Here is a 25,734-nt window from a genome sequence, read left to right on the forward strand (position 1 = left end):
ATATCTTTTAAGATTGAAGACTTAAAATATTTTAAAATATCTTAGATGCATTAACAAATCATAATTGTCAGAAACTTGGGGTTACCCATTCTTTTGACCAATCAAAGCTTACGTGCTTTTTGACTTTTGATTTTAATTAAAAAGGTGGCCTTACGTAACGGAGAGAGAGAGAGAGGTGGGGCTGTTTAGGCGTTAAAAGTGAAGTGACGTTGAGAATTGAGAGGAAAATAAATAACCAAAAAATGATAGAGAGAAAAGAAAGAACAGAAAGTTATCAATTAAACAAAAGTTGATTTTTAGTTTGATTGAGTTAAAATTTTATTAATAAGTTAATAATTTTATATTTTATATTTTAAATGATTTTAAATCAGATTTGAAGTTTTATAAAAATAAATTTATAGTGTATTTGTTGAGTTATTTATTTGATAAAATATTTTTAATAATTTTTTTAATTATTGATCAACTTTAATTTTAGTTAAAAAAATTTTTGTGTATCTATTATTTAATAGTAGAGATTTTTTTGGTGTTTTATAGTTTTTTTTCTTTACACTAAAGATTTTTGTCACATAAATCTTGATGTACTTTATTTTTTTTATATTGTTGATTGTTATCTATTATTATGTATTTATTGCGATATATTATTTTTGTTTTATTGTGTTGTTGCTTCAAGCTTAACAAGTAATATCAAAACCTAGTTATTTTAAGACATCGATACAGAAGTAACCTATGATAGAAGTAAATTCTACTTGAGATCATAAAAAGTGATACAGGTTCTATGATAAAATTGATAGCATCAAATTATTCAATTTGAAAGCCTATAATAGAGGATCATTTATACTATAAAAATTTGTATGAACTAGTATTAGGTGATTAAGCTAAATCATCTGATATGAAAGATGAAAGCTGAAAAAAATTAAGTAAAAAAATGCTAGCTACAATTAGAAAATAGGTTGATATCAACGTGTTCTATCATGTAACGTAGAAGATAGATAACTACATTATTTGAGACAAATTGGCAACATTATATAAGAGAAAAACAAGCATAAATAAAGTTATGCATGTTAAAAAGCTTGTAATTTTACAATACAAGGATGGACGATCGATTGTAAAACACTTGAATGATTTTCAAGATATATTCAATCAGATGACTAGTATGCTGCTTAAAATGGATGATGAAATAAAAGCTTTATTTTTTTTTGGGTTCATTGCCAGACGATTGGAATACTTTAGTTGTAACTATTCTTAATTCAACTTCTAACTACAATGTGACTTTGAAAATGATAAAGGACAGTATGGTTAATGAATAAAATAAGGTAAAAAGATTCAAACTCTAGAAATCAAGCTCTTGTCGTAAATAACAAAGGTAGAAACATCGACAAATGTCAAAACTCAAATGGTCGTACTAAGTCTAAATATAGATCTAAGTCTAGAGATAAAAAAATATTACAATTATGGTAAACCTAATAATATAAAATGATACTACAAAATCTTAAAACAAAAGTAAAAAGATGAGAAAGGTAAGAGTTTAAATGATGGTAATATTATAATAGTGAATTCAGATTATAATTCAGTTATTTTGATTTGTACAAATGGTGATTCTAATCATATTGGTGATCCCGATATTAAGTGAATAGTTGATACATAAGTGTTATATCATTGTGTTCCTAAGAGGGAGTTGTTTACAACTTATAAAGCCAAAGATTTTGGTTGCACTAAGATGAGAATAATAGTATATCACAGATTGTTAAAATTGATTATATTATTGTATAAATTAGTACGGGCTGCATGTTGACTTTGAGGGATGTCAGACGTATTTTGAATATGAGAATGCACTTACTTGCGATTAATATCTTTGATAAATAAGGATATGATAGTTGATAAAAATGGTAGTAGTTGCTTTTTAAAAGATCTATGATAGTTGCAAGAGAAAAATTATGCTGCACAATATACAAAACATGGATGTAATTGAACGACAACCAGATAAATGCTGTTGAGGATGATACTTCAACAAATATATGGCACAAAAGGTTGACACATATGAATGAAAAAGGGTTACAAATTTTGACAAGGTAGTCTCTTTTTTTCTTTACCAAAAGTATGTTTCTCAATTCATGTGATCATTATTTGCATAGTAAGCATCATAGAGTTTCTTTTCATAAGTATTCTCAGAGAAAAAAAATAGATTAGAATTGATTTATTCTAATGTATGTGGTTCTATTGAAGCTGAGTCACTAAGAGATAGTAAGTATTTTATTACTTTTATTGATGATGCTTCATATAAGATTTAGGATGATATATTGAAAAACAAAAGTCATGTACTATAGTACTTTCAAAAATTTTATGTCATGGTAGAAAAGATGACAAGGTTACCCTTAAAGTATATTCGAACTAATAATGACGAAAAATACATAACCAAAGACTTTGAAAAATACTGTTCAAAGCATAGGATCAGGCAGCATAATAATGTAGCTAAAAGGATGAACCACACTATTATAAAAAAAAGTCAGATATATATTGAGGATGGCAACATTATCAAAGCTATTCTAGGGTAAAGCAATCAATATAACCTGCTATTTGCTTTAAAAATCACCATCAGTTCTTTTGAGCTTTGACATTTTAAAATAGTGTGGACAGAAAAATATGCTTTATACTCTCATTTAAAAGTTTTTGAGTGTAAAGCATTCATGCATGTGTCAAAAAAGTAAAAGTTAAAGCTTAATAGTAAAGTCACATAGTGTGTGCTTGTAAGATATAATGATTAAAAATTTGGTTATAAGGTATAAGAACTAGCGAAGAGAAAAATAGTTAGAAGTAGAGATATGATCTTTCACGAAAACAAAACCATAGCAGATTTGAGAAAAATAAAAAAATTACACGGATTACTATTAAGTATGATATTTTAATATCGATAATAGTTCCACTAAAAAAAACCACAGATGGTGAAAATAAGTAGGAGACAAAACTTGAGGATATGAATGAACCAGCCATAGTTAGTGATGAGCCAAATGCAATCAGTTTTGAGTAGAGGGTAGTTCTCTCCACCAGAGAATGTTAAGTAGGGTGAACAATCTTCTCCACCAGATAATGTTAAATAAGGGAAGTTATCTTCGATAGTGTAAAGTCTCAACCTAGGAAAACTATTAGAGAGCACCGACTATCCATCAGGCTTTCAAGTTCATATTTTATTTTAGTTATCAATGAGGAAGAGCTAAAGAGTTTTCAAGATATGCAGACTACTCTAAATAGAGAGCACTAGTTAAAAGTAATAAAAAAAGAAATAAACTTATTGTGAAAAATGATACATATGATCTTATTAACCTTTCAAAAGAAAATACGTTATTGAAGAATAAATAGGTGTTCAAGCTAAAAAAAGATAGTGACAAACTAGTGAGGTACAAAGCTTAATTGATGATGAAAAGTTTTTTAAAAAAATCTAGCATCGATTTTGATGAGATCTTCTCTTTAGTTATGAAGATGAGTTTCATTCGAGTAGTACTGGGATTAACAACTAGTTTGAATTTTAAGGTTGAGCAACTTTATGTTAAGGCTGTATTCTTACATTGTGACATGCAGGAAGATATTTATATAGATTAGCTTGAAAGTTTTGAAGTGAAAGAGAAAAAGCACCTAGTTTGCAAATTGAAAAAAAAAACTTGTACTATTTGAAACAAGTTCTGCAACAATGGTATAAAAAGTTTGATTCTTTTATGGTGAGTCACAACTATAAATAAATGACTGTGAATCTTTATGTATATATTAGAAAATTCCATAATGGTAATTTTATTATTCTTTTATTATATGTTGATGATATGTTAATTATGTGATAAGATACTGGTATGGTTTGCAAGTTGAAAGAATAATTATATAAGTCCTTTAACAAGAAAAATTTAGGTCTAGCAAAATAGATTCTCGATATAGATATTATTCGAGATAAGAGAGTTGAAAAGCTGTGGTTATCATAGGAAAAATATGTTAAAATGATGCTTAGTAGATTTAACATGCAATATGTTAAATTAGTTAGTAGTCCACTTATCAACCATTTTCATTTGACTAAGAAATCTTATCCAATGATTAAGAAAAAACAACTAGCTATATCTAGTATTCTTTATTCTTTTATAGTTGATTCTTTAATGTATCTTATGATTTACACATGGCTTAATATTGCTCATATAGTTGGTGTAGTGAGTAAACTTTTTTTCTAATTCGAGAAAAGTTCACTGAAAAGCAGTAAAATAGATTTTTAGATATTTAAAAGCCACCTCGAAGATATGTTTGACTTATAGAACTACACAACCAACTTTAAAAAGATTTATTGATGCTGACATGATAAGTGATCTTGATGGTAAGAAATTTACTTTAGATATTTATTCATTTTTGCAAGATGAACTGTATCTTGGTAGTTTAAGTTACAAAAGTGTATTATCTTGTTAACTGCAGAGTATTATAGCAATCGAAATAGGTAAATAAATACTTTTAATGAAATATTTTCTTCTTAAATTGAAATTGAATTAGAAAGAGCATGTGATATTTTATGATAGTCAAAGTACTTTAGATTTGAGTAATAATATAATGTACCATGCTAGAATAAAACACATTGATGTTAGATATCATTGGTTACGTTTGGTGATTAAGAAACAATAGATGTTGTTGAAAAAAGTTCATATTGATGAGAATGTAACAAATATGTTAACTAAGACACTTCTTAGGAAAAAACTTAAGCTCTGCAGTAACTTGGTTTAAATAGGTTTTTTGGCCAAGGTAAGTTCCAATGAAAATGTTATGATAATGAATCTCTTCCTAATGGGGCTACAGGAAAAAATTATTAAGTACGTAGGGTCCAGCCTCATTTTTTTGGACCAATCAAAGGCCATAGGCTTTTTGACTTTTACCTTTTAATTAAAAAAGTGAGCTTTACGTAATAAAGAGAGGTAAGGGTTGTTTAGGCATGAAAAGTGGAGTGTTAACACAACACGGTGATACGATACGAAAATGATATGAATAAAGAATATGAATGTAATATGATTTAAAACTTTAAAAAATCATAAATAGATTTAATAAAACCAAAAAATTATATTTTATATTTTTATACCGATACAAATTATAACACACGATTTTTATGTAAAACATGATATGAATACATGATTTTACACAACAGGGTGAAACAAATTACAAGGTCTAGCTATTTAGTGAGATTTCGTTAATAGCCTTTCTAGTTGTTGATTAGCTTTAGTTTTAACTAGAATAAAACTTTGCATATCTATTATTTGATAGTGGAGATTTTTTTGGTGCTTTATGATTTTTTCTCTCTACACTAAAAGGTTTTTTTATGTAAATCTTAGTGTGCTTTATTTTTTTTATATTTTGATTGTTAATTGTTAATTATTGTTTATTACTGTGGGTTTATTACAATATATTATTTTTACAGTATTATGTTTATCGTTTCAAGTCCAACAATACTCATGTAGCTGATGTGGGCAGTAAATATTGTAGATACTTTATTTCATTCGAGATTATTCAGACTATTTTCCAGCCTCAAGTTAGTTTGAATTAGGTTTTAGACCCAACCTATTTGGATTTGGATTTAGCATTTGAGTTTTAGGCCAAGATTATATTTTGGATCATATCAGGCCATTTGTAATTATTTTGCTTCTATTAGTATTTTGCAAGAAAATAAATAAAAAGAATAAAAAAATTAATAAAATGATAAGGTTCTGTGTTTGAAATTTGGAGTATTAGATTAAAATTTTGAAATCCTAGTGCTTTTTTTTTTTAACTCAAAATTCATATTATGGGAGATAGGATGCTCTTTTTTTTTTTTTTTTTAAATTGAAATCCTATTTTTATCATATTATTTAAACCTCGTTCCAGAATCATGAAAAATAGAGTGAAGAATACAGAGAAAAATACAAAGCAAAAACCCAAGAAAATTACAGTGAAAAATACATAGAAAAACCCAATAATTATTGACAGCTCCATCACCATTTTTGTTCTTTTCTCCACCATACTGCCACCACTATCATAAGCACCATACGAGTCTTTAATCTATCATATCACCACTAAATAGTTCATCCTTTAGCCATAGCCACCAAGCTTTCAACCGTGCATGGTTATCTTTTCTAACCATAACCTTTAATAGCCCTAATCCATAACCCATCTTCTCTAATAATCAACACAGCAAATTCAAACAGAAATAATATCATAAAAAATAATCTAATAGAAAACACAAAAAGAAAAAAGTCACTAGCCAAAAATCCATTATCACCAAACTGCTTAATCCTACGTCCTACCAAGCTACCGAATCTTGCCATTCTGGAAATTGTTGTGACTAGTAGCCTAATCACCCACTACCAAAAATCAATTAGCCAAGACCCAAAATTGAAAATACCCAAAATTCAATAGACAATCAAAATACAAAAAACCATAATCTAAGATCAATCATAATAAGCAGCAAAGAAGTAGTGGTGTTTATGACACACATCGATGAAGTGACAACAATCAAATAGTAGGGTGTGTTAGCCTTACATTGATTAAAAGTTTTGATTTGACAAAATAAAAATTTGCCTAACTTGAATCAATCTCTCATAATCTTAAATTGAATATTTTTTCAGCCTTCTATCTTGTTAAAATTTATTTAGGATCTAAAACAAGATAATTTTTTGAAATAAAATAGATTAAGGCACATTTTAATAAAAGGGATCAATCCCTTAAGGGAAGAGATCAATCCCCTCCTCTTACCAGATCGATCCCTTGGCCAAAAAGATCAATCCATTTTTTTTCCAAAAGCTAAATTTGTAAGATTTTGGCAAAAATCAATCAATCCCCTCCCTATAGGGATCGATTGGCTGAGATTTCAGGTATACTCAATCGATCTCTCCCTTAAAGGGATAGATCATTTTTTACACAGAATGCTTTTCTCGCTTAAAATTTTAAAAAAGGGATCGATTCCCCTACATAGGGGATCGATCCCTCCATTAAAGAGATCGATATATTTTTTAACAAAATGGTTTTCTCCTTTGAAAATGAGCAAAAAGGATTAATCCCCCCACATAAGAGATCGATCACCTAAGAAATAGATCGATCAGGTAAGGCCTTTTACGCATAAATTTTGGCTATTTCAAAACTGACCCAATCGATTTCCTAAAGGAAAAAATCAATCCCTTAATGCCCAGAAAGTTCGAATAACTATATTTTATCTGATATTTTTATAGGTTTGAAGCATTAAATACAAAGGAACGGCTCTCGATTTTTTTTTACCTATAAATGAAGCTTTTCATTACAGAACAAGATTAAGAAGAGCTAAGAGAACTAATTGTCATTCACCAATCATCTTGTTCAAGCATTCAAAGCAATTTAAAGAGAGAAAAGTGTAAAAAATCTTACTTATATAAGTTTTTCTCTAAATTTTTTTGTCAATACTATTGTATACTTCAAGATAGCAAACACATAATCTTAGAAAGGTTCTTTAAGTTTGCAAAACACTTCAGAAACTTTGTATTGTGAGATTGTGAGCTTAAGGGGAAGGATAACCCTTAAGAGTTTGTAGTATTGATTGTGTAAAGCTTTGAGAAACTAGGTTATATCTTTCAACACATAATGGATTAAACTCTTTGACCAAAAAAACTAAGGGAGATAATGTATGTGCCTAAAGAAATGATCGAATCTCTATAAATTTTGATGTCTAATTCTCTATCTCTATCTCTATCTTTTGTTTACTCTCATTTATTATGTTTATTTGCTTAGATAAATTATTTTACACAATTTGTGATTATTAAGTATTTATTTTAAAATTTTAATTAAAATCAATTTACCCCTCTCTTAGTTTATTTCAAGTTTTTGAGCTAATAAGGTGTAAGATTTTGTTATGACTCACATAGTGATCAAAATGTAGGGTTTTAGGTGCAAGATTTTTTATTGAAATTTTAAGGTTGAAGAAAAAAAAAAGAAAAAAATAAAAAAGAGGGTGGTAGTGGTGAACTGCGATAGAGACAATGTCAGTGATGCACCGAAATTTGGAAAAACCCATTGATTTTCTTAAAGTTTGAGTTTTTTGGTTAATTCTGTAAAAAAAAAATAATAGAAAAGAAATTGTAAAAGAAAATAAATAAGAAAAGCTTGAAGGGTTAATGTATTCCCAAACATAGCGTTTTGGATTACCAAAAAAAGATCAAGCCACTAGTTGTTCCAGTCTTGCTCCAAACAGAGCCGAATTTCTAATTAAGTAGGGCCGATTTATTCTCTTAGGTTTTTTTTTCTATTATTTTGCTCATTTATTTAATATCTATATATTTTTGAATGAAACTTTTTTAAGAATAAAAATAATTTTAAAAATATAAAAGGTTAAAATATTAAAAATAAAAAAAATAACTTCACTAATAAAAAAAGAGTTTTTAAGGAAAAGTTGAAAGTTTTAATTTTTCTTAGAAAATAAAATTTTTTCAAAAAAATATATTTAAATAAATATTTTTAAAGAAAAGTTGAAAGTATTAATTTTTCTTAAATAAAAAAATAAAAAGGGGGCTTTTAAGGAAAAATTAAAAGTATCAATTTTTCTTAGAAAATAAATTTGTTTTCAAATATATATTTCAAAAAAAAAGTTTTTTAAAAAAAGTTAAAAGTATTAATTTTCCTTAAATAAAAATCTTCCCAATTTCAAAAATACGTTTGGAGAAAAAGTTAAAAGTATTAATTTTTTCTTAAATAAAGGCATTATTTTTTTTTAAATAAAATAAGAAAAGAAATCTTAGAAAAAAGTTGAAGTATAAATTTTTTCTAATAATTTTTTAAATGTTAAATAATCTGATGACAGAGCCTCTATAAGAAAAATAATAGTTTTTTTGTATACTCTTGAAGTTAGGGAATTCTCTGAATTTTCTACTAAAAGTATTGAAGTGCATTAAGAATAGTTTTTAATAATTAATTATCTAACAAGTTTTTTTAAAGGCTTAATGGATAATACAAAATAAAGCTAGTACTATCCTTTGATGGGCATTGTAAGGATGCTATAACCTTCTTACATACAACCATACTCCCAAACCTAGTTCTGGTTTCGTAAGCATTGAATCTACCTTTTAAAGATATCTGAGTCAAACTTAAAAATTTTCTTTTAAATAGGACAGATTCAGTTAAGTGGTCAATCACACCTAATAAAAAAAGATTGGTGATGACTCATAAAGTTTATGTTTAGCGATAGGTCATTGATCTATATGTTATGATAATTTAGTGACTCCACTGGGATAAGCCGAGAGTCAAGCTAGCAAATAAATTTATGTTATCCAAAAGCCTAATAAAATTAATTTATTTATAGATTTTTATTTATTTATTTATTTATTTTGCTTATTATGTCATTCATAAGCATGTGCATAACATGAGTTTATACTCGAGCTCCGTAAAGTATCTATGCTTTCATGAGGTTTTAATGCCTCCATGAGGTTTTAATGCCTCTGTAGTAACTAGCAAAATACTCCCACTCAAATTTAACGTTTTCTGCTTATAGCCTGCAATTGATGAGGATTAGGGTACCTCACTAGTTTGCAATGAATAAGGATGCGAGGAATAATTTGGGAACCTTTAGATCAACCTTAAATCACATATAGCGACCACAAGGAACCTAACTTGTAACTAGAGCCTTATCTTCCCTTTTGTAAAAAAATTTAATAGTTAAGTTGCATTTTTGCAATGATTAATTTTTCTTGCATGGGAATTAATTTTTTTTATACATGTCATGTTGCCTGAATTGTCATTTTAAAGTGTATAATAAAATATATTGTCATAACGATTTTTCATCCAGGAGTTCGATTACTAAACTTGGTGAAAATTTTTCAAAGTCTTACAAATATTTGAATCTTGCATATCTTTGAATTGCAAATCTTTGAATTTTAAAATTGTGATTTTTTGAACTCAATTTGTGAATATTTGAGTTTCAACTTGCATTGCAAAAGGTTTGAATGCTGCAGATTGTGAATATTTGACGTTTTGAGATTTTGTTGTAAAGCCAAACTTGAACATATTGGATGTTTATGTCTTTGCATAATTGTTGTACATAAAAAGACAACTGTAGACATTTTATTTTATCTGAGATTATTCGGACTATTCTTGAGCCTCGAGTTAGTTTGAATTGGGCTTTAGGCCCAACCTATTTGGATTTAGATTTAGCATTTCAGTTTTAGCCTAGATTATATTTTAGATTAGATTAGACCATTTGTAATTGTTTTGCTTCTATTAGTATTTTACAAAAAAATAAATAAAATGATTAAAAAAATGGATAAATCAAATGATAAGGTTTTGTGTTTGAAATTTAGCATATTGGATTAAATTTTTGAAATTCCAATGCTTTTTTTTTAACTCAAAATTCAAAATTTAAGAGATAGAATGCTTAATTTTTTTTTTTTGAATTGAAATCATATCTTCATCATGTTATTTAAACCCTCGTTCCAAAATAATAATAAAAAAAAGACAGAGTGAAAAATACAAAGAAAAATATCAAGCAAAAACCTAAGGGAATTAGAGCGAAAATTATAAAGAAAAACCCAATAATAATTGGTAGCTCCATCACCATTTTCATTCTTTTCTCTACCATACAGCTGTCACTATCACAAGCACTATACAATTCTTAAATCTATCACAACACTGCCAAACAGTTCATCATTTAGCCACAATTACCAAGCTTCATGGTTGTCTTTCCCAATCACATCCTTTAACAACCTTAATCCATAACCCACCTTATCCAATAATGAACATAGCACATTCAAACGAAGAGAAAATCATAGAAAAAAATCTAGTAGAAAACACAGGGATAAAGAAAGCCACTAGCCAAAAATCCATCATCACCAAACTGTTTAATCCTACCACCATTGAAATTGCTGTGACTTTTAATCCAATCACCCACTACCAAAAATCAATCAGCTAATACCTAAAACCCAGAATACCCAAAACTCAATAAACAATCAAAACAAAAAAAAATCACAATCAACCTAAGAACAGTCATAATGAGTAGTAAAGAGGTTGTGGTGGCTATAACTCACATCAGCAGAGCGACAGTGATCAAAGAGTAGGGTTTCAAGTGTAGGATTTTGTTGTGATTCAATCAAATAATAGGGTTTTAGGTTTCAAGTGCAAGATTTTGTTATCTTACATGATGATCAAAGAGTAAAATGTTAAGTGCAGGATTCTTTATTGAAATTTTAAAACTGAAGAAAAGAAAAAGCAAAAAGCAAAAAAGAGGGTTGTAGTGGTGACCTACAGCAGTGACAGTGTCGGTGATGCACCAAAATCTAGAAAAATCCATCGATCTTTTTAAAGCTTGAGTTTCTTGTTTACTTTTGTAGAAAAAAAGAGATAGAAAGGAAATTGTAAAAGAAAATAAATAAGAAAATCTTGAAGGGTTAATGTTTTCCCAAATGCAGCATTTTAGATTACTAAAAAAATAGTCACTAGCTATTTCAGTATTGTGCCAAGCTGAACCGAATTTCTAATTAAGTCGAGTCGATTAATTCTCTTAGGTATTTTTTTTTCTATTATTTTGCTCATTTATTTAATATTTATATATTTTTAAATGAAACAATATTAAAAACAAAAAAAAAATAACTTCAATAATAAAAAAAATAAGGTTTTAAGAAAAAGTTGAAAGTATCAATTTTTATTAGAAAATAAAATTTTTTTCAAAAAATGCATTTCACAAGAAACATTTTTAAAGAAAAGTTAAAAGTGTCAATTTTTCTTAAATAAAAAATAACAAAAAAGAAAGTTTTAAGGAAAAGTTGAAAGTATCAATTTTTCTTAAATAAAAAAAATAAAAAAGAGGGTTTTAAGTAAAAATTGAAAATATCAATTTTCCTTAGAAAATAAAAATTTTTTCAAAAATATATTCCAAAAGAAACGTTTTTAAGAAAAAGTTAAAAGTATCAATTTTCCTTAAATAAAAATCTTTCCAATTTCAAAAAATGCATTTGGGAAAAAAGTTGAAAGTATCAATTTTTTCTTAAATAAAGGCATTAATTTTTTTTAATATAAAATAAAAAAAATCTTAAAAAAAAGTTAAAGTATTAATTTTTTTCTTGAAATTTTTTTAAATGTTAAATAATTCAACGATGAAGCCTCTGTAAGAGAAACATTAATTTTTTTGTATACTCTTGAGGCGAGAGAATTCTTTTAATTTTTTGTCAAAAATATTAGAGTTAATTAAGAACAATTTTTAATAATTAATTATCTGAAAAGTTTTTTCAAAGGCTTAGTGGATAATACGAAATGAAACAGGTACTATATTTTGATTTGTGTTGTGAAGGTGCTATAACTTTTTTTATACATAACTGTACTCCTAAACCTAGTTTTGGTTTCGTAGATATTGAATCTACCTTTTAAAAATAGCTAAGTCAAACTTATGATTTCTCTTTTAAATAAGATAGATTCAGTTAAGTGATCAATCATACTTAAATAAAAAAGATTGATGACGACTCCTAAAGTTTATGTCTAGCAATAAGTCACTGATCTATACGTTATAACAAATATAAACAAAAAATGACGTATTTTTATTTTTAAAAAATAGCAATAGTATAGTATAGCTATTTAGATGTGTAATCATAATAAGGGAAAAACTTAAATGAAAGTTTTTAGGTGAAATTCTTGAAATTTTCTATTAAAAAATGATTAAATAAAAACTAAACTAAAATATCAAAATTGATAGATTAAAAAAATCTCGTTATATAAATTAAGTATGTAAAATTTTAAAAAAATTTTAAAAAAAGTTTTATACATTTTTTTAAATTAATATTTTTAATAAAAGTATTGACAGAATTTTTATATTTTTAGTAAAAATATTTTTAGTAAGTTCAAAACAAAGCCAAAGAATGAAGTTTTAAGTTTTTATTTCCTTTTCAACGACAATACCAAATATCAAATTTTGACATTTTCACTTTATATTATGAAAACTTCCTTTGACCAATATATTATCGTGTGATTATTAAAATAATTTTAAATATATATGTGAGTATATGTATATATGTATGTGTCATTTAAAAAAAAATTAGTGACCTGACTTAGGTCAAATATTGTTATAAAAAGAGTTTTATATGTGATTTAGTTTTTATTATATCATTTTTTTTAATTTGATACTTATAAAAAAATATTCACGATTAAATATCCAAATTTTATTTTCATTATTCAACTAATATCGATAATAAGTGATGCAAAATGCTTAGCAGAAACAAAATTTGAATGCCTAGTTGTGTTTTTTTTTATATATATAAATATCAAATTCTTAAAAAGAGTATACTTAAAAGATCATGTTATATATGAACCCTAAACAATCTTCTTAAAAGAAGAAACATTTCCTTCAACATGGTTTAGGCCCTGGCCCAAAACAAAATGACTTAGGTTGGGCCCTTGAAAATTAACCGACTAGGAATGTAGCTTATTAGTTCTTACATGTTGCAAATTTTCCTCATTCATTTTACCATCCGTGGATCTTCAGCAGATTTTTAACAATCGCAGATTACTATTACTTAAATCTACACCTCGAAAATTTTTAATATAAGAACAATTGTTAATAAATGATGATTATGTGAAAATTTTTACTACGTCTCACATTTTATTTTTTAATTTTTTTAAAATTTTATATTTGATATATTATTAATATATAAATTTTATATATTATTTGTAAATCAGATAATGCTAATTTATTAATGAAATAAATTAGATGATAATATTTTATTAATAAATTAAATTATTTTAATTTACGTATATTTATTGATTTATTAATAATATATAAAATTTATTTACTGATAATATATCAATCGATTATTTGTTATAATGTGTTCATTATAAAATCTATAATTTATGTAATTAGATTTTGATAGTATTTTTTTTTATTGTGGAGTTCATGATCATAGATTCTTTTTTTATTATATTTATGTTATGTTTTAAATAGTCAACTGTCTCAATGTAGCATTACTCGTAAATAACATTGTTAAGTATAATATTTATTTTCTTTGGGTTTTGTGTAAGGGTCAATTTGCTCTATCCTAATATAAAAAATATAAAAGAAGGAGTTATTTGATTATGTTACTGTAATTCTTATATTTTTATTTTTAAATTAAAATTATTAAATTGAAAATATTTTGATTTAAATGAATTATGAATTTAATTTTAATTTAAGCATAAAAAATGAAAAAATTACATTTATATAAATAAATTATTATTCATAAAAAATATTTACTAATATGATATGCATATTATTTAAAATTTTAAAAAATATGAGTTTGAGAGGATTTATATGCATAATGATTTTGTAATATATATATGATAATTTATATATTTATATTATATATATATTTCATATTAAATAAAAATAAAATAAAAAAATTATATGTTATAATTCGTATTAATATATTAAATATAAAATATATTTTTTAATTTTTATTTAAATTATTTATAATTTTTATCAAAGTTTTAAATTATATAATTTTTATACATTTTCATGTCAAAAACACAAATTATACAGTGAATTAAATATTAAAAAGAATGCAGAAAAAGTCGTTAACACCAAAAACAAAAATAGAAATAGGCTTTTAATTATTAATTATTAATTTTTAAGGAAAGGTTATTAGCTTATTATTAGAAGAGCATGCGGATAAAGGAATAAAAAAAGGAAAAAAAAAAAAAAAAGGGTATGGCTTGATTATTTATTTATTTATCTCAATTATTCCTACATATTCACCTCTTCTTCTTCTATTCACTCCAAAATTTTACACTTCCTCTCTCTCCCTTTCGCTTCTCATCCAACATTCCTACCCAAAATGAGAAACATCGGCAATTGTCCGACGCTCCTACTCCTCGGAGTTTTAATCTTCTGTTGTCTTTCCAATGTTAGATCCGACGCCTCCGATCACCGTTACAAAGACGGTGAAGCTGTCCCTCTCTACGCCAATAAGGTCGGCCCTTTCCACAACCCCAGGTAATCCTATCATTTCCCCTTCTTGTTTTCTAGATCTCAAGTTACTCATCTTTCGGATCCCGACTCAATGCTCTTATTTCCATTTCATAAGACCGCGTTTGGAACATTAAATCTCATTATATTTAACATTTTGTTTTGTTTATTCTCAAAATTAACATGTTTTAATTTGGTTTGTTTGATTCCAGTGAAACATATCGCTACTTTGATCTGCCTTTCTGTTCTCCAGGTTCTTTTTTGTTTTTAATTTTTTTTAAATTTACATCTTAGCCAATTTAATTTAGATTTAATAATATGTGTTGATTTTTTTTATGGAATTTAGATCATGTAAAGGAGAAGAAAGAAGCGTTAGGTGAGGTTTTGAATGGAGATCGACTCGTGAGTGCTCCTTATAAGCTGAATTTTAGAGAGGAAAAAGATTCTTCTGTTGTTTGTAAGAAGAAGCTTTCGAAAGATGAGGTTGCCTTTTTCCGAAGGGCTGTTGAAAAGGATTATTATTTCCAAATGTACTATGATGATTTGCCAATATGGGGTTTTATTGGAAAGGTTGATAAGGAAGGAAAAGCTGATCCGAGTGAGTACAAGTATTTCCTTTACAAGCATATTCAGTTCGATATTCTTTATAACAAGGATCGCGTTATTGAGATTAGTGCAAGGATGGATCTTCATTCGCTCTTGGACTTGACTGAGGATAAGGAAGTTGATGCTGAGTTTATGTATACCGTGAAATGGAAGGAAACTGATACTCCTTTCGAGAAGAGGATGGATAAGTACTCCATGTCTTCTTCTTTGCCCCATCATTTGGAGATTCACTGGTTTTCCATTATCAACTCTTGTGTGACGGTTCTCCTTTTGACCGGTTTCCTTGCAACCATTCTCATGCGGGTCTTGAAGAATGATTTCATTAAGTGAGATCTATTAAATCTATTTGTATATTTTTTCTCATGATGTTATTATTACTTTTTGGTCATTGGTTGCTTTAAACGTTTGATTTGTTATGAAAGGTATGGTCAAGATGAAGAAGCAGCTGATGACCAAGAAGAGACGGGATGGAAGTATATTCATGGAGATGTATTCCGGTTCCCAGAGTACAAATCTTTGTTTGCTGCTGCTCTTGGATCTGGAACACAGCTGTTTACTTTGTAAGGATCCCACTTATTCTGTATTTATGTTTCATTCAGATTTGTGAAACTACAGTTATTACATTGTGATCTATATGTCAATTATCGATTTTACTCTCTAATTTCTTTTGAACCTTTGTATGACTATCAGAACGGTTTTCATTTTTATGCTTGCATTGGTTGGTGTCTTTTATCCGTACAACCGAGGAGCTTTATTCACTGCCCTGGTGGTCATATATGCACTCACATCAGGAATTGCAGGATACGCAGCAACTTCTTTCTACTGTCAGCTTGAAGGAAAGAACTGGGTTTGTGTAGATGTATTTTGTCTGCTAATATGAAATGTCAAAGTGATGCTTCTAAGAGTTAGGCCTCTAAGTGGGCTAATGTATTTATATAATTTCTTGGATTGACAGGTTAGGAATCTGTTATTAACTGGCTGCCTCTTCTGTGGGCCCTTGTTTCTCACATTCTGCTTCCTTAACACTGTCGCTATTGCATACAGTGCAACTGCTGCACTGCCTTTTGGAACTATTGTTGTAATAGTCCTCATATGGACACTAGTCACATCTCCATTGCTTGTTCTGGGTGGTATTGCTGGCAAAAATAGCAAGGCTGAGTTCCAAGCTCCTTGCCGCACCACAAAGTATCCTCGGGAGATTCCACCATTGCCTTGGTACAGGAGTGCCATTCCTCAGATGGCAATGGCTGGATTTCTTCCATTTAGTGCTATCTACATTGAGCTTTACTACATATTTGCCAGTGTCTGGGGCCACAGGATCTATACCATATACAGCATCTTGTTTATTGTCTTCATCATCCTTCTGATTGTCACTGCTTTTATAACTGTGGCTTTGACATATTTCCAACTTGCTGCTGAAGATCATGAATGGTGGTGGAGGTACATAAGTTCTTTAATCTCTCCATTGCTTCTTGCCTTGCTCATTGAAAATATTATAAAATTTGAAATTTCATACTACATCTCAACTCTCCCCCTACTGCTCTTCAAGTTTGTGGTTCATGACAAATAAATTCTCATCCCTTTTGATGAATATTGTATGGAATTTAAGAATTGTAAAGAGAAACTGGATATAGTTGGTGAGTTTATGTTTTCTGTAAAGGAAAATTGAATGCTCATTAGCAATTTGCTGAGAATTTCTCTGCTTGTGTTTATTTAGAATGAGTAAAAGGAATGAAAAGAAGTAAACCCCTTAATTGTATTATAGTTTTTTTATGGCACTGGTTTATCTGCAGGTTAGCTGATATGTATTTCTGCTAGATTAAAAGCATGTTTTCACTTGTTTTCGGTTTATATGTTTACTAAAATTAGCATGGATTTTGGTAATTAGACTTTTGGTAGCTTGGGGTTGGGTTCATTGGTTCTTCACCTTAGCATGTGCGGTTGTTTAATGTGTTTGTTTGATTACAACCTTTTGTTCAGTTGAAACTTAGTGGAGGATGTGAACTTTGTTATTGGTGATGACATTAAGTTTTATATTGTTTCATTTTACTGATCTAAGTCCTTCATTTGTTACAGGTCTTTCCTCTGTGGTGGATCAACTGGTCTCTTTATCTATGCCTACTGCTTGTATTATTACTATGCCCGATCAGATATGTCTGGTTTTATGCAAACCTCGTTCTTCTTTGGTTATATGGCCTGCATCTGCTATGGATTCTTCCTCATGCTTGGGGCAGTTGGTTTCCGTGCCTCGTTACTCTTTGTTCGACACATATACAGGTCTATAAAGTGCGAGTAACAGGTTTAGTTGTCCTTACCATTTCCATCAATTGTCATAGAAAATTCTATGATTTTTGTTAGATATTAGCTGGAAGAGGTGGCTTAATTGCCATCTAGCAAGTGAGGCATGCTTTGACTATACCTAAAGGGAGATCTGCGAGATCTGGCATGTCAGTGGCATAGGCATTGGAGAACTTTTAGGTGTCATGTGTTTATTAATATTTGGGTTGTATGTAACCATAAGACAGATTTGTGTAGGATGCTTTTATTTTTATACTTTTTACCAGGGCAAAGGATCTTTCTTGTCTCTTTACTTGATTATGTTGAAATCTAGTGTTCTTTTACCAAAAAGTTGACTACAAAAGATTGAGCCGTAAAATAATTATTTTTTTTCTGTTTCCATTATTATGCTGAGAATTACATTCATGGAGAATAATTTGGGGTCGGTTAATTTCAACTTGCCTCTTGGAAACAAGTGTTGTTTCTGGCAAGCTACTCCTAATCGACAAGCTACTACATTCAAAAATAAAGGTGGAAGTTGACATCAAAAGAAAATACAGTCATAGCAGCATGTGTTTAAGGAATTCTTTTGCATTGCTGGCCTGACTTAATAATAATAATAATCGGGAGGCCAAAACAACATTATTATTGTTGTTGGTTTTTTATAATTTTCAGAATAAGCAAGAATTTTCCTATTAATGATTATCAATCAATTAACAAATTAACTTCTTCACAGTAAGCCAATAAAGCCAAACTGATACCTCAAAATTTAGTTGAGTTGATTCTTGTAATAACATAAGTAAATTTAAATTTAAATTTCAGTATTTATAATTCTTCTTCTATCTTCGTACAACAACTTTATTTTGTAATAAATAAATAAAGCCACGCCAACCATGTGATATTTTAAGATATACTTTTATATATTCTAAATATCAAAAACACTTGTCCGTTTGCTCTCTCAATGTAAATCTTTCTTGAACCGTGAAAAATGAAAAGAACAGACCAACTCAGTTATTTCCGACAGCAAATGTTCATTCATTTTATTCATATATAAAGTGCATAATACATAAGAAAGATGAAACGGCAGTGCAGAATATGATTGAATTACAATTTACCATTTAGTATTCATTTAAAGTCTCAGCATCAAGCTCAAGCACTAAATCATGAGGACCCAAAATAGATTCAAATGTAATTCCCTTGCGTTGAGGAAGCTGACTTATCTTGTTGGACTCCTCTTCAGTTAAAGACCAATCAAAGATGTCGAGGTTCTGTTTCATTCTCTCCTCGTTGAAGCTTTTCGCTATGGTGCTCACCCCTTGCTCATATAGCCATCTTATGGAAATCTGCCAGACCAAGCATAGCAAGGGAATAAAAACAACAATTGACAGATTTCTTACTTGCGTTAAGCACATCAATGATCATAACTTTGCCATGTGATTTGTTTAATTGACATGGCAATTGTTAATGACATGTCAAATCTTAATTTCTCAATTTGTAATCGATGTGATACAATGAATTTTATGAAATGAACTAAAAATTAACTCAATTAATTCATATTGTTATTTTTAAAAGGTAACATTTAATAAATTTAAAATTGAAATCCCAGCACATGCACCTGCGATCTCTTCCCATATTCCATTTTAAAATGCGCCATCTTTGTAAGAAAAAAAACGAGTTTACGAAATATATACTTTTTGCATAAGGGATTAAATTCTTATATGAAACCCACCTGAGCAGTGGTTTTTCCTTTAGCCTTTGCAATCTGTTCAAGCACATCACACTCCAAAATTCTGTTGTCTCCCCATTTAGTGTTGTTTGCTCCCAATGGTGAGAAAGCTGAGACATGGATATCCCTTGCCTTGCAAAACTCCCTCAATTTCTTCTGCTGCCAGAGAGGATTCATCTCCACCTGAAAAATAACGGAGCAGTGACCAATTAGAATTGAAATTCTCATATCTCATTTGACTGATTGTCACCGTCTCACTCACTTGATTAACAGCTGGGGGAATTTTGGCAGTAGAGAGGAGCTCCTCAAGCTTCTTACAAGAGAAATTGCTCACCCCAATGGCCTTTGTCAGGCCAAGGTTCTTGCATTCTTCCATTCCTTCCCAGACTGACTTGATATCTAGGGGAAATATATGTTCCCTTATAACAGGCATTTGACGTACCTCTTGGCTCAATTTCAATGGCCAATGTATAAGGTACAAATCAATGTAGTCCAACTGAAGATTCCTGAGACAATTAACAACAAGACCAAATTTGTCCGACTTTGGTGGTCAGTTGGTACATCAGTGAAGGCAAAGAATGGCCAAAAAAATGAAGGCAAAGGATATCAATTGCAGAATTACTGACCTTTTTTCCTATAAGGACAAGGAAAGTAAATTTTCATCATCTAAGAAGTTATAAGAAGCAAAACCAAGATGGCTTAATAGTTTCGATTTTCATATTGATGTTTTGAGTGACGAGTGTGTTTTTTTTTTTTTTTGTTATTTGGGTTCAAATCCGTTGGGAGGTTATCAAAAATTCATTTTTCATGAATTTGTTTAAACTGGCATAGATAAGTCTACTTGAACCGACTTAGGAGGGGATGTAGTAGGTAAAGCTCAAAACCCTCAGGTCGTTTAATAAAAAAATCTATACCGAATTCACTAATTAAATGTCTTTAACATGGTGAGTTGGTGACAGTATGCCAAAGACACTTAATCCAGGCAGAGTGAAGCCATTAATGAAAACTGGGAAGTTCTTTGACTACTGTTGTGTGATCACACATTTCTTCTCCAAAGGCTAGGGGCTGCTAAGTTTAGCCTGTAGGCTGTAGCCCAGGTCTATATGCTCAATTCACGGTGGCTCTCACACATTTCAACACGTAGTCATTCAACTTCAACCTCCATGTTTAATGTTTGATTACAAACAGAAATAGAAATGCTAATTTCTAAGTCTTACATGGAAAATTGATGTTACCTGAGGCTCATCTTGATAGCAGGCACGATAAGGTCCTTCTCAGCAAAGCTGCTCCATAACTTGGAAGTAATGAAGAGTTCATCTCTGGACTTTATCAGGCCAAGATGCAAGGCCTCGGCAATCGCTTCACCTAGGGGCTGCTCAGTCCGATATGCAAAGGCTGTGTCAAAGTGACGGTAGCCTGCTTTGATTGCTTCAATAATAGCAGCCTTTGTAGTTTCTGGAGCAACCGGAGGGCTTGATGAAGTTCCCATGCCGATAACCGGCATGGTCAAACCACAAGAGCTTAAAGTCACCCCTGGTACTACTATAGCCATTTCTCTCAGTTCCTTGTTCTCTGTATTTTAGAATATCCTTTCATATATATATATATATGTTTATATATAGAGACTATAGTTGGTGTCAATTTTGATTGTTTCATTTCACACTTTGTTGGAAAAAAAAAAAGAAACCAATGGTAGCGTTTAGTGTGGGGAGAGTCCTTGGGAAGTGCCTGTTGAGGTTGGGAGTCAGTCATATGATTGTGGGGGCAGCCCTGGTTGGAATTTGGATGCTCAATTCAATATATTGTATTATTAAACTATTATAAATTGCGTCTTGAGTGGGAAATTTTCAAGTTCTAATCTTCTAGATGGCTGAAAAATGTAGACCATCACTCATAATTTATGGGTTGACCATTGACTTAATTAAATTAAATTATTTTGATATTTAAAATTGTAAAAAATTAAATTAGATTAAGTATATTAAAATTATTTATTCAACATTTCACTTCATTATTCAAAAAATGGAAAAAGAAATACGAAGAAATACTATATTACTAGAGCTAGTGAAAACTTGTATTTTAATAACTTAGAAATATTGAAAAAAAAAAAAACGAAATATTCCTTTTTTTTTTTTAATTTTAAATGAAATGAGATTCAAATGATCCGCTCAAAGTGACAAAAATATTGAGGTGCAAGAATCATGAAAACACTACTAAAAAAGTTGAATTTGATATTTTTCATGTTCATGATATATAGGAGAGATTAATAACTATAAATATAATAAACAATTACACACCAACAGCATCATTAATGAGTGTTAATTTTTTTTTTTTTTAAATTGAATGTCTAGGTTTTTGTTTTTAAAAAATTTTTACTTTTTAATTTTAAGGTGTCGACGAACACGTAAATTTATATTTGGATCCGACCCTTCTAAATCCCATTTACCTTAAATGATTGATTTCATTTCAAGGGCTTTCATGTGAATTAGGTTTAGGTATTATTGTCAACATTTTATGCTTGGGGTTGACTGGTGACTTCCTTATCTAACTTCTTAAGTTTTTCTAAACAATAATAGTATTTTTTTAATTAAAAAATCATAGTTTAAATATAAAAAATTAAATTAATAAAAAAATTTAAAATTTATCATTTTATTTAGATAATTTATATATTTTATTATATTTAAATAAATTCTCGAATTTTAATTTACACCTTAATAAGCTGTTAATTTTTAATTTATATTCAAATAAAATTTTAAGTTTTGATTTATATTTAAAAAACTTTTAAGATAAATATAAAATAAAGATTTATTTGAATATAAATTAAAAAAATAAGAATTTATTTAAATATAATAAAAGTACATAGATTTATTTTTAAAAAGTAAAATAATTCAAAATTTTTTTAATATTTTAACCAAATTAAAAAAAAATTGAAAGTATTATAATTTAAAATTTAAATATATTAAATATTATTTTTAAAAATATAGTTAATTAAATCAATTCAACTATGTTTTCACACTTATATATTTAAACTCCAATTTTCAATTTTCCATGCCACCGCCGTCGTTTCATATTTTATTGCTGCTTTTTTTTTTTTTTAAGCCTTATCTAACATTTTGCTCATTATCAATAGTCTAACATTAGAATTATTCTTATACATTATATTATACTCATTCCGTCTTGATTTAATTGTTTTGTATTGACTTATGAAGTTCAAAAAAAAAATTTATTTTAATATATTTAATATTAAAATTAATTTTTTTAATAAAATTAAAGTTTCATAATTTTTAATGTTAAAAAATAAAAAAATAATTTTAAAATATAAAAAGGTAAGAATTTTAAATATTTAAAAAAATATAATTGTGGAACATCTCAAAAAAATTAATAAAGAAAATAAAAAATAAAATTTTTAATTTCACAAATAATAAATATATATGATTGTTACGTATATATTAAAAAAGTTTAATAATTATTTTTAAAATATATTTTAAATAAACACATATCAACTTTTTTAATTTAATTATTAAATTAAAAATATCATTATTAATATATTAATTAATCCGTAATATCCTTGTTCGATCATCCTCTAATTTCCGTCATTTTTTCTCAGGAGGATTTTATTTTTCATTCATTGGTTTCAACCTACAAAATTGTAGTTCTCATCAATTTCAAATTATATATGGCTTTGATTTCATATGGATGCCCAAATTAGCTAGGGTTCTGTATTTTGATGTCTACGGCATTTAAATTTGATTATCTTCACATTGGGATTTTTTTAATAAATAAACGACTCAAATAATAAAATTCGAAGTTGAAGATTCGAAATTCAAAGGTCAAGGTTTTATTTTAAAAATTAAATTAAAAATATGTAAATAAAGTCATATCATACAGCGTAAACTATAAAATGTATACACTCTTAGTTTATTAACACTGCAAAGACTATTTCAAACCAGAATTCAAAGCTTTTTTTTTTTTTTTTAATATGAAGAGAACATACTGTGTCATAGCGTATTTTAATTTTAATGATGAAATTGTTTTGGGCATCCATATGGAATGAAAATGTTTGGTGAATCCATGTGAAACCCAAGCTGAGGTTTGAAGTACGATATATTTTGGTCATCCAAATGAAAGGTACGAGCGGGAAGCTTGAAGAAAGAGTGAAGGGTTCAATTGAAAAAGATGGGCCTTACCGACTTCAATCTCCTATTTCGTCACCAACATGTGGCCGGAAAAAATATACGCATGGAACGTTTCTTTTGTGGTGGGGTTGTGGGAGTCTTGGGCTTGTTACTTGTCTTGGGTTGGGTTAGAATCTGAACTGGTTTGAAACATGGGACTGACCCGGTTTGTTGATAAGGTGTTAATTTTTAAATTTTGATAGTTTTAAGATTTTGTTTATTTTACGGAAAATAATTTTTTTAGTAAAAAGTTAATTGATCAACGAAAAATGACTTATTAATCAATAAAAAAATGAGATTATTTTTTAAAAAATTATCTTACAAATTTAAAAAAAAAGATTTTTTGAAAAAGAATTGATTATGAGTATCACTATTTATTAATACTTTTGAGAATAATTTTATTAATAAATAATATTATATTAATAAATCATATATTAATAAATAATATAAAGAGTAATAAATAGTTTTATTTTAAGTATTATTATATTAATATAATATTTTAATATTAAATATTATTATTAAAATATAATTATTTTTTAATTTTAATAATTTTAACAATAAGTAATTTTTAATATTTTAATAACTATATTAATATTGTTTGACAAAAAACAGATTTTTCAAAAAATAACTAATGAAAAATATTTTTCATTAATTCATTCAAATAACAAAAAATCTCTTTTAATTTAAAATATATAAATATTTTTCAAAAATTATTTTTTGAAAGTCATTTTTTGCAAAACAAACAAAACGTTTTGATAGTTTTAAGCAAAAAAAAAATGTAATTAGTTAAAATACCTAAGATCTTGAATCCAAATACCTTGACAAAGTGGCAGTATTGTTGCCAGTTAAATTTCAACTAAATTTGTCAATTTAAAACACGATATGAATTATAAAAATATTAAAATAATATAATTTAAATTTTTAAAAATAATTATGAGTTTAATAAAATTAAAACAAATATATATCAATACAAATTATAACATATAATTTTCAATATAAAACATGATACAAATATTTGAATTTTAATATTTCATGACAGAAATGCAAGTGGGCATCTATATAGTTGTACCTAAAAAAAGGGATGGGTGATGGGCATCTATACAAAATAATTATGATTCGTTTAGGTTTTTTTTTTTAAATTTTTAATATTAATAAAATGATGGACATAATAATCCTTTTGTAAAAAAAAAATTTTAACTTTTTTTCCCTCGCTTTTCTTTCAAATTAAAGTATTTAAAAAATTGAGTTTACAATAAAAATCAAAGTTTATTTAATTTTCACTTTTTTTTAAATTAAAAATTTATCCAAACAAAAAAAAAAACTTTTGTTTTCTTTACATTACTTTACTTTCTTTTACTTCCTCTCCCCTCAATCCAAACACGTACCAAACACGTAGACAAACGCCATCGTGAGCCCCTGCCACCCCCCATGAATCGTTTGAATACGACCTTTTTTGGGTGTGTGTGTTTATTTTTCTGTCATTGCTCAGCGTCCTGATCTTTTCCAGCACGATCATTGTACTCGTATATTTGCTCACAAAACATTCACTGCGCTCCAAACCAAGGCTATTTTTTCTAACAACAGAAGTATCAGTCTCCCTGAAAAAAAAAAAAAAAAAAACTGCCCTGAAACCTGGATCATGTAATGACATTATCCACTTATTTTCTTCTGATACAGGGAGTATACATTGTTTGACACATAGGCTATGTCTATGATAATAGCTGAATAGCAAAGGAAATCTCTTCACTGTTCCCTCAAAAGAATATACAGAATTTAACATGTTTCCTGATCCTTCAGCTGCAAAGGAAGTTTTTATATCTGTTCAAACTTTCCACTGCAGATGCAAAGAAGAGTTTTTACCCTAGAATGCTTTCAATGCAACTGTATTCTCAACATATGCGTGCCGAAGAACTTAGATTTGTTTGAAATAATTGTCTCTTTTCAGGATATATATATATATATATATATATATATTATTGGGAGAAATCCTCGGTGCAGTAATGTTGGCTGGAAATCCATATTTGAACCGGGCA

General features: G+C 28.1%; 2 protein-coding genes across 2 annotated transcripts; one reads left to right on the forward strand and one right to left on the reverse strand.

Moving 5' to 3' along the window:
* Positions 1-14,708: 14,708 nt before the first annotated feature.
* Positions 14,709-18,154, forward strand: LOC111288001 (transmembrane 9 superfamily member 3). The gene is made up of 7 exons (XM_022878738.2): positions 14,709-14,947; positions 15,133-15,173; positions 15,267-15,852; positions 15,949-16,086; positions 16,217-16,373; positions 16,482-16,966; positions 17,603-18,154. Exons 1-7 carry the CDS (start codon positions 14,790-14,792, stop codon positions 17,820-17,822), a joined length of 1,785 nt encoding a protein of 594 aa, XP_022734473.1. The 5' UTR covers positions 14,709-14,789; the 3' UTR covers positions 17,823-18,154.
* Positions 18,155-18,800: 646 nt separating this feature from the next.
* LOC111287841 (D-galacturonate reductase-like) lies at positions 18,801-21,132 on the reverse strand. The gene is made up of 4 exons (XM_022878514.2): positions 20,765-21,132; positions 19,792-20,035; positions 19,533-19,712; positions 18,801-19,146 (listed from the first exon to the last, which is right to left on the reverse strand). Exons 1-4 carry the CDS (start codon positions 21,079-21,081, stop codon positions 18,922-18,924), a joined length of 966 nt encoding a protein of 321 aa, XP_022734249.2. The 5' UTR covers positions 21,082-21,132; the 3' UTR covers positions 18,801-18,921.
* Between the last annotated feature and the right edge of the window lie 4,602 nt (positions 21,133-25,734).

The sequence above is a fragment of the Durio zibethinus genome, chromosome 4, assembly GCF_047325235.1.
Source record: "Durio zibethinus cultivar Kanyao isolate XHJ-2024 chromosome 4, ASM4732523v1, whole genome shotgun sequence".
NCBI classification, from domain to species: Eukaryota; Viridiplantae; Streptophyta; class Magnoliopsida; order Malvales; family Malvaceae; genus Durio; species Durio zibethinus.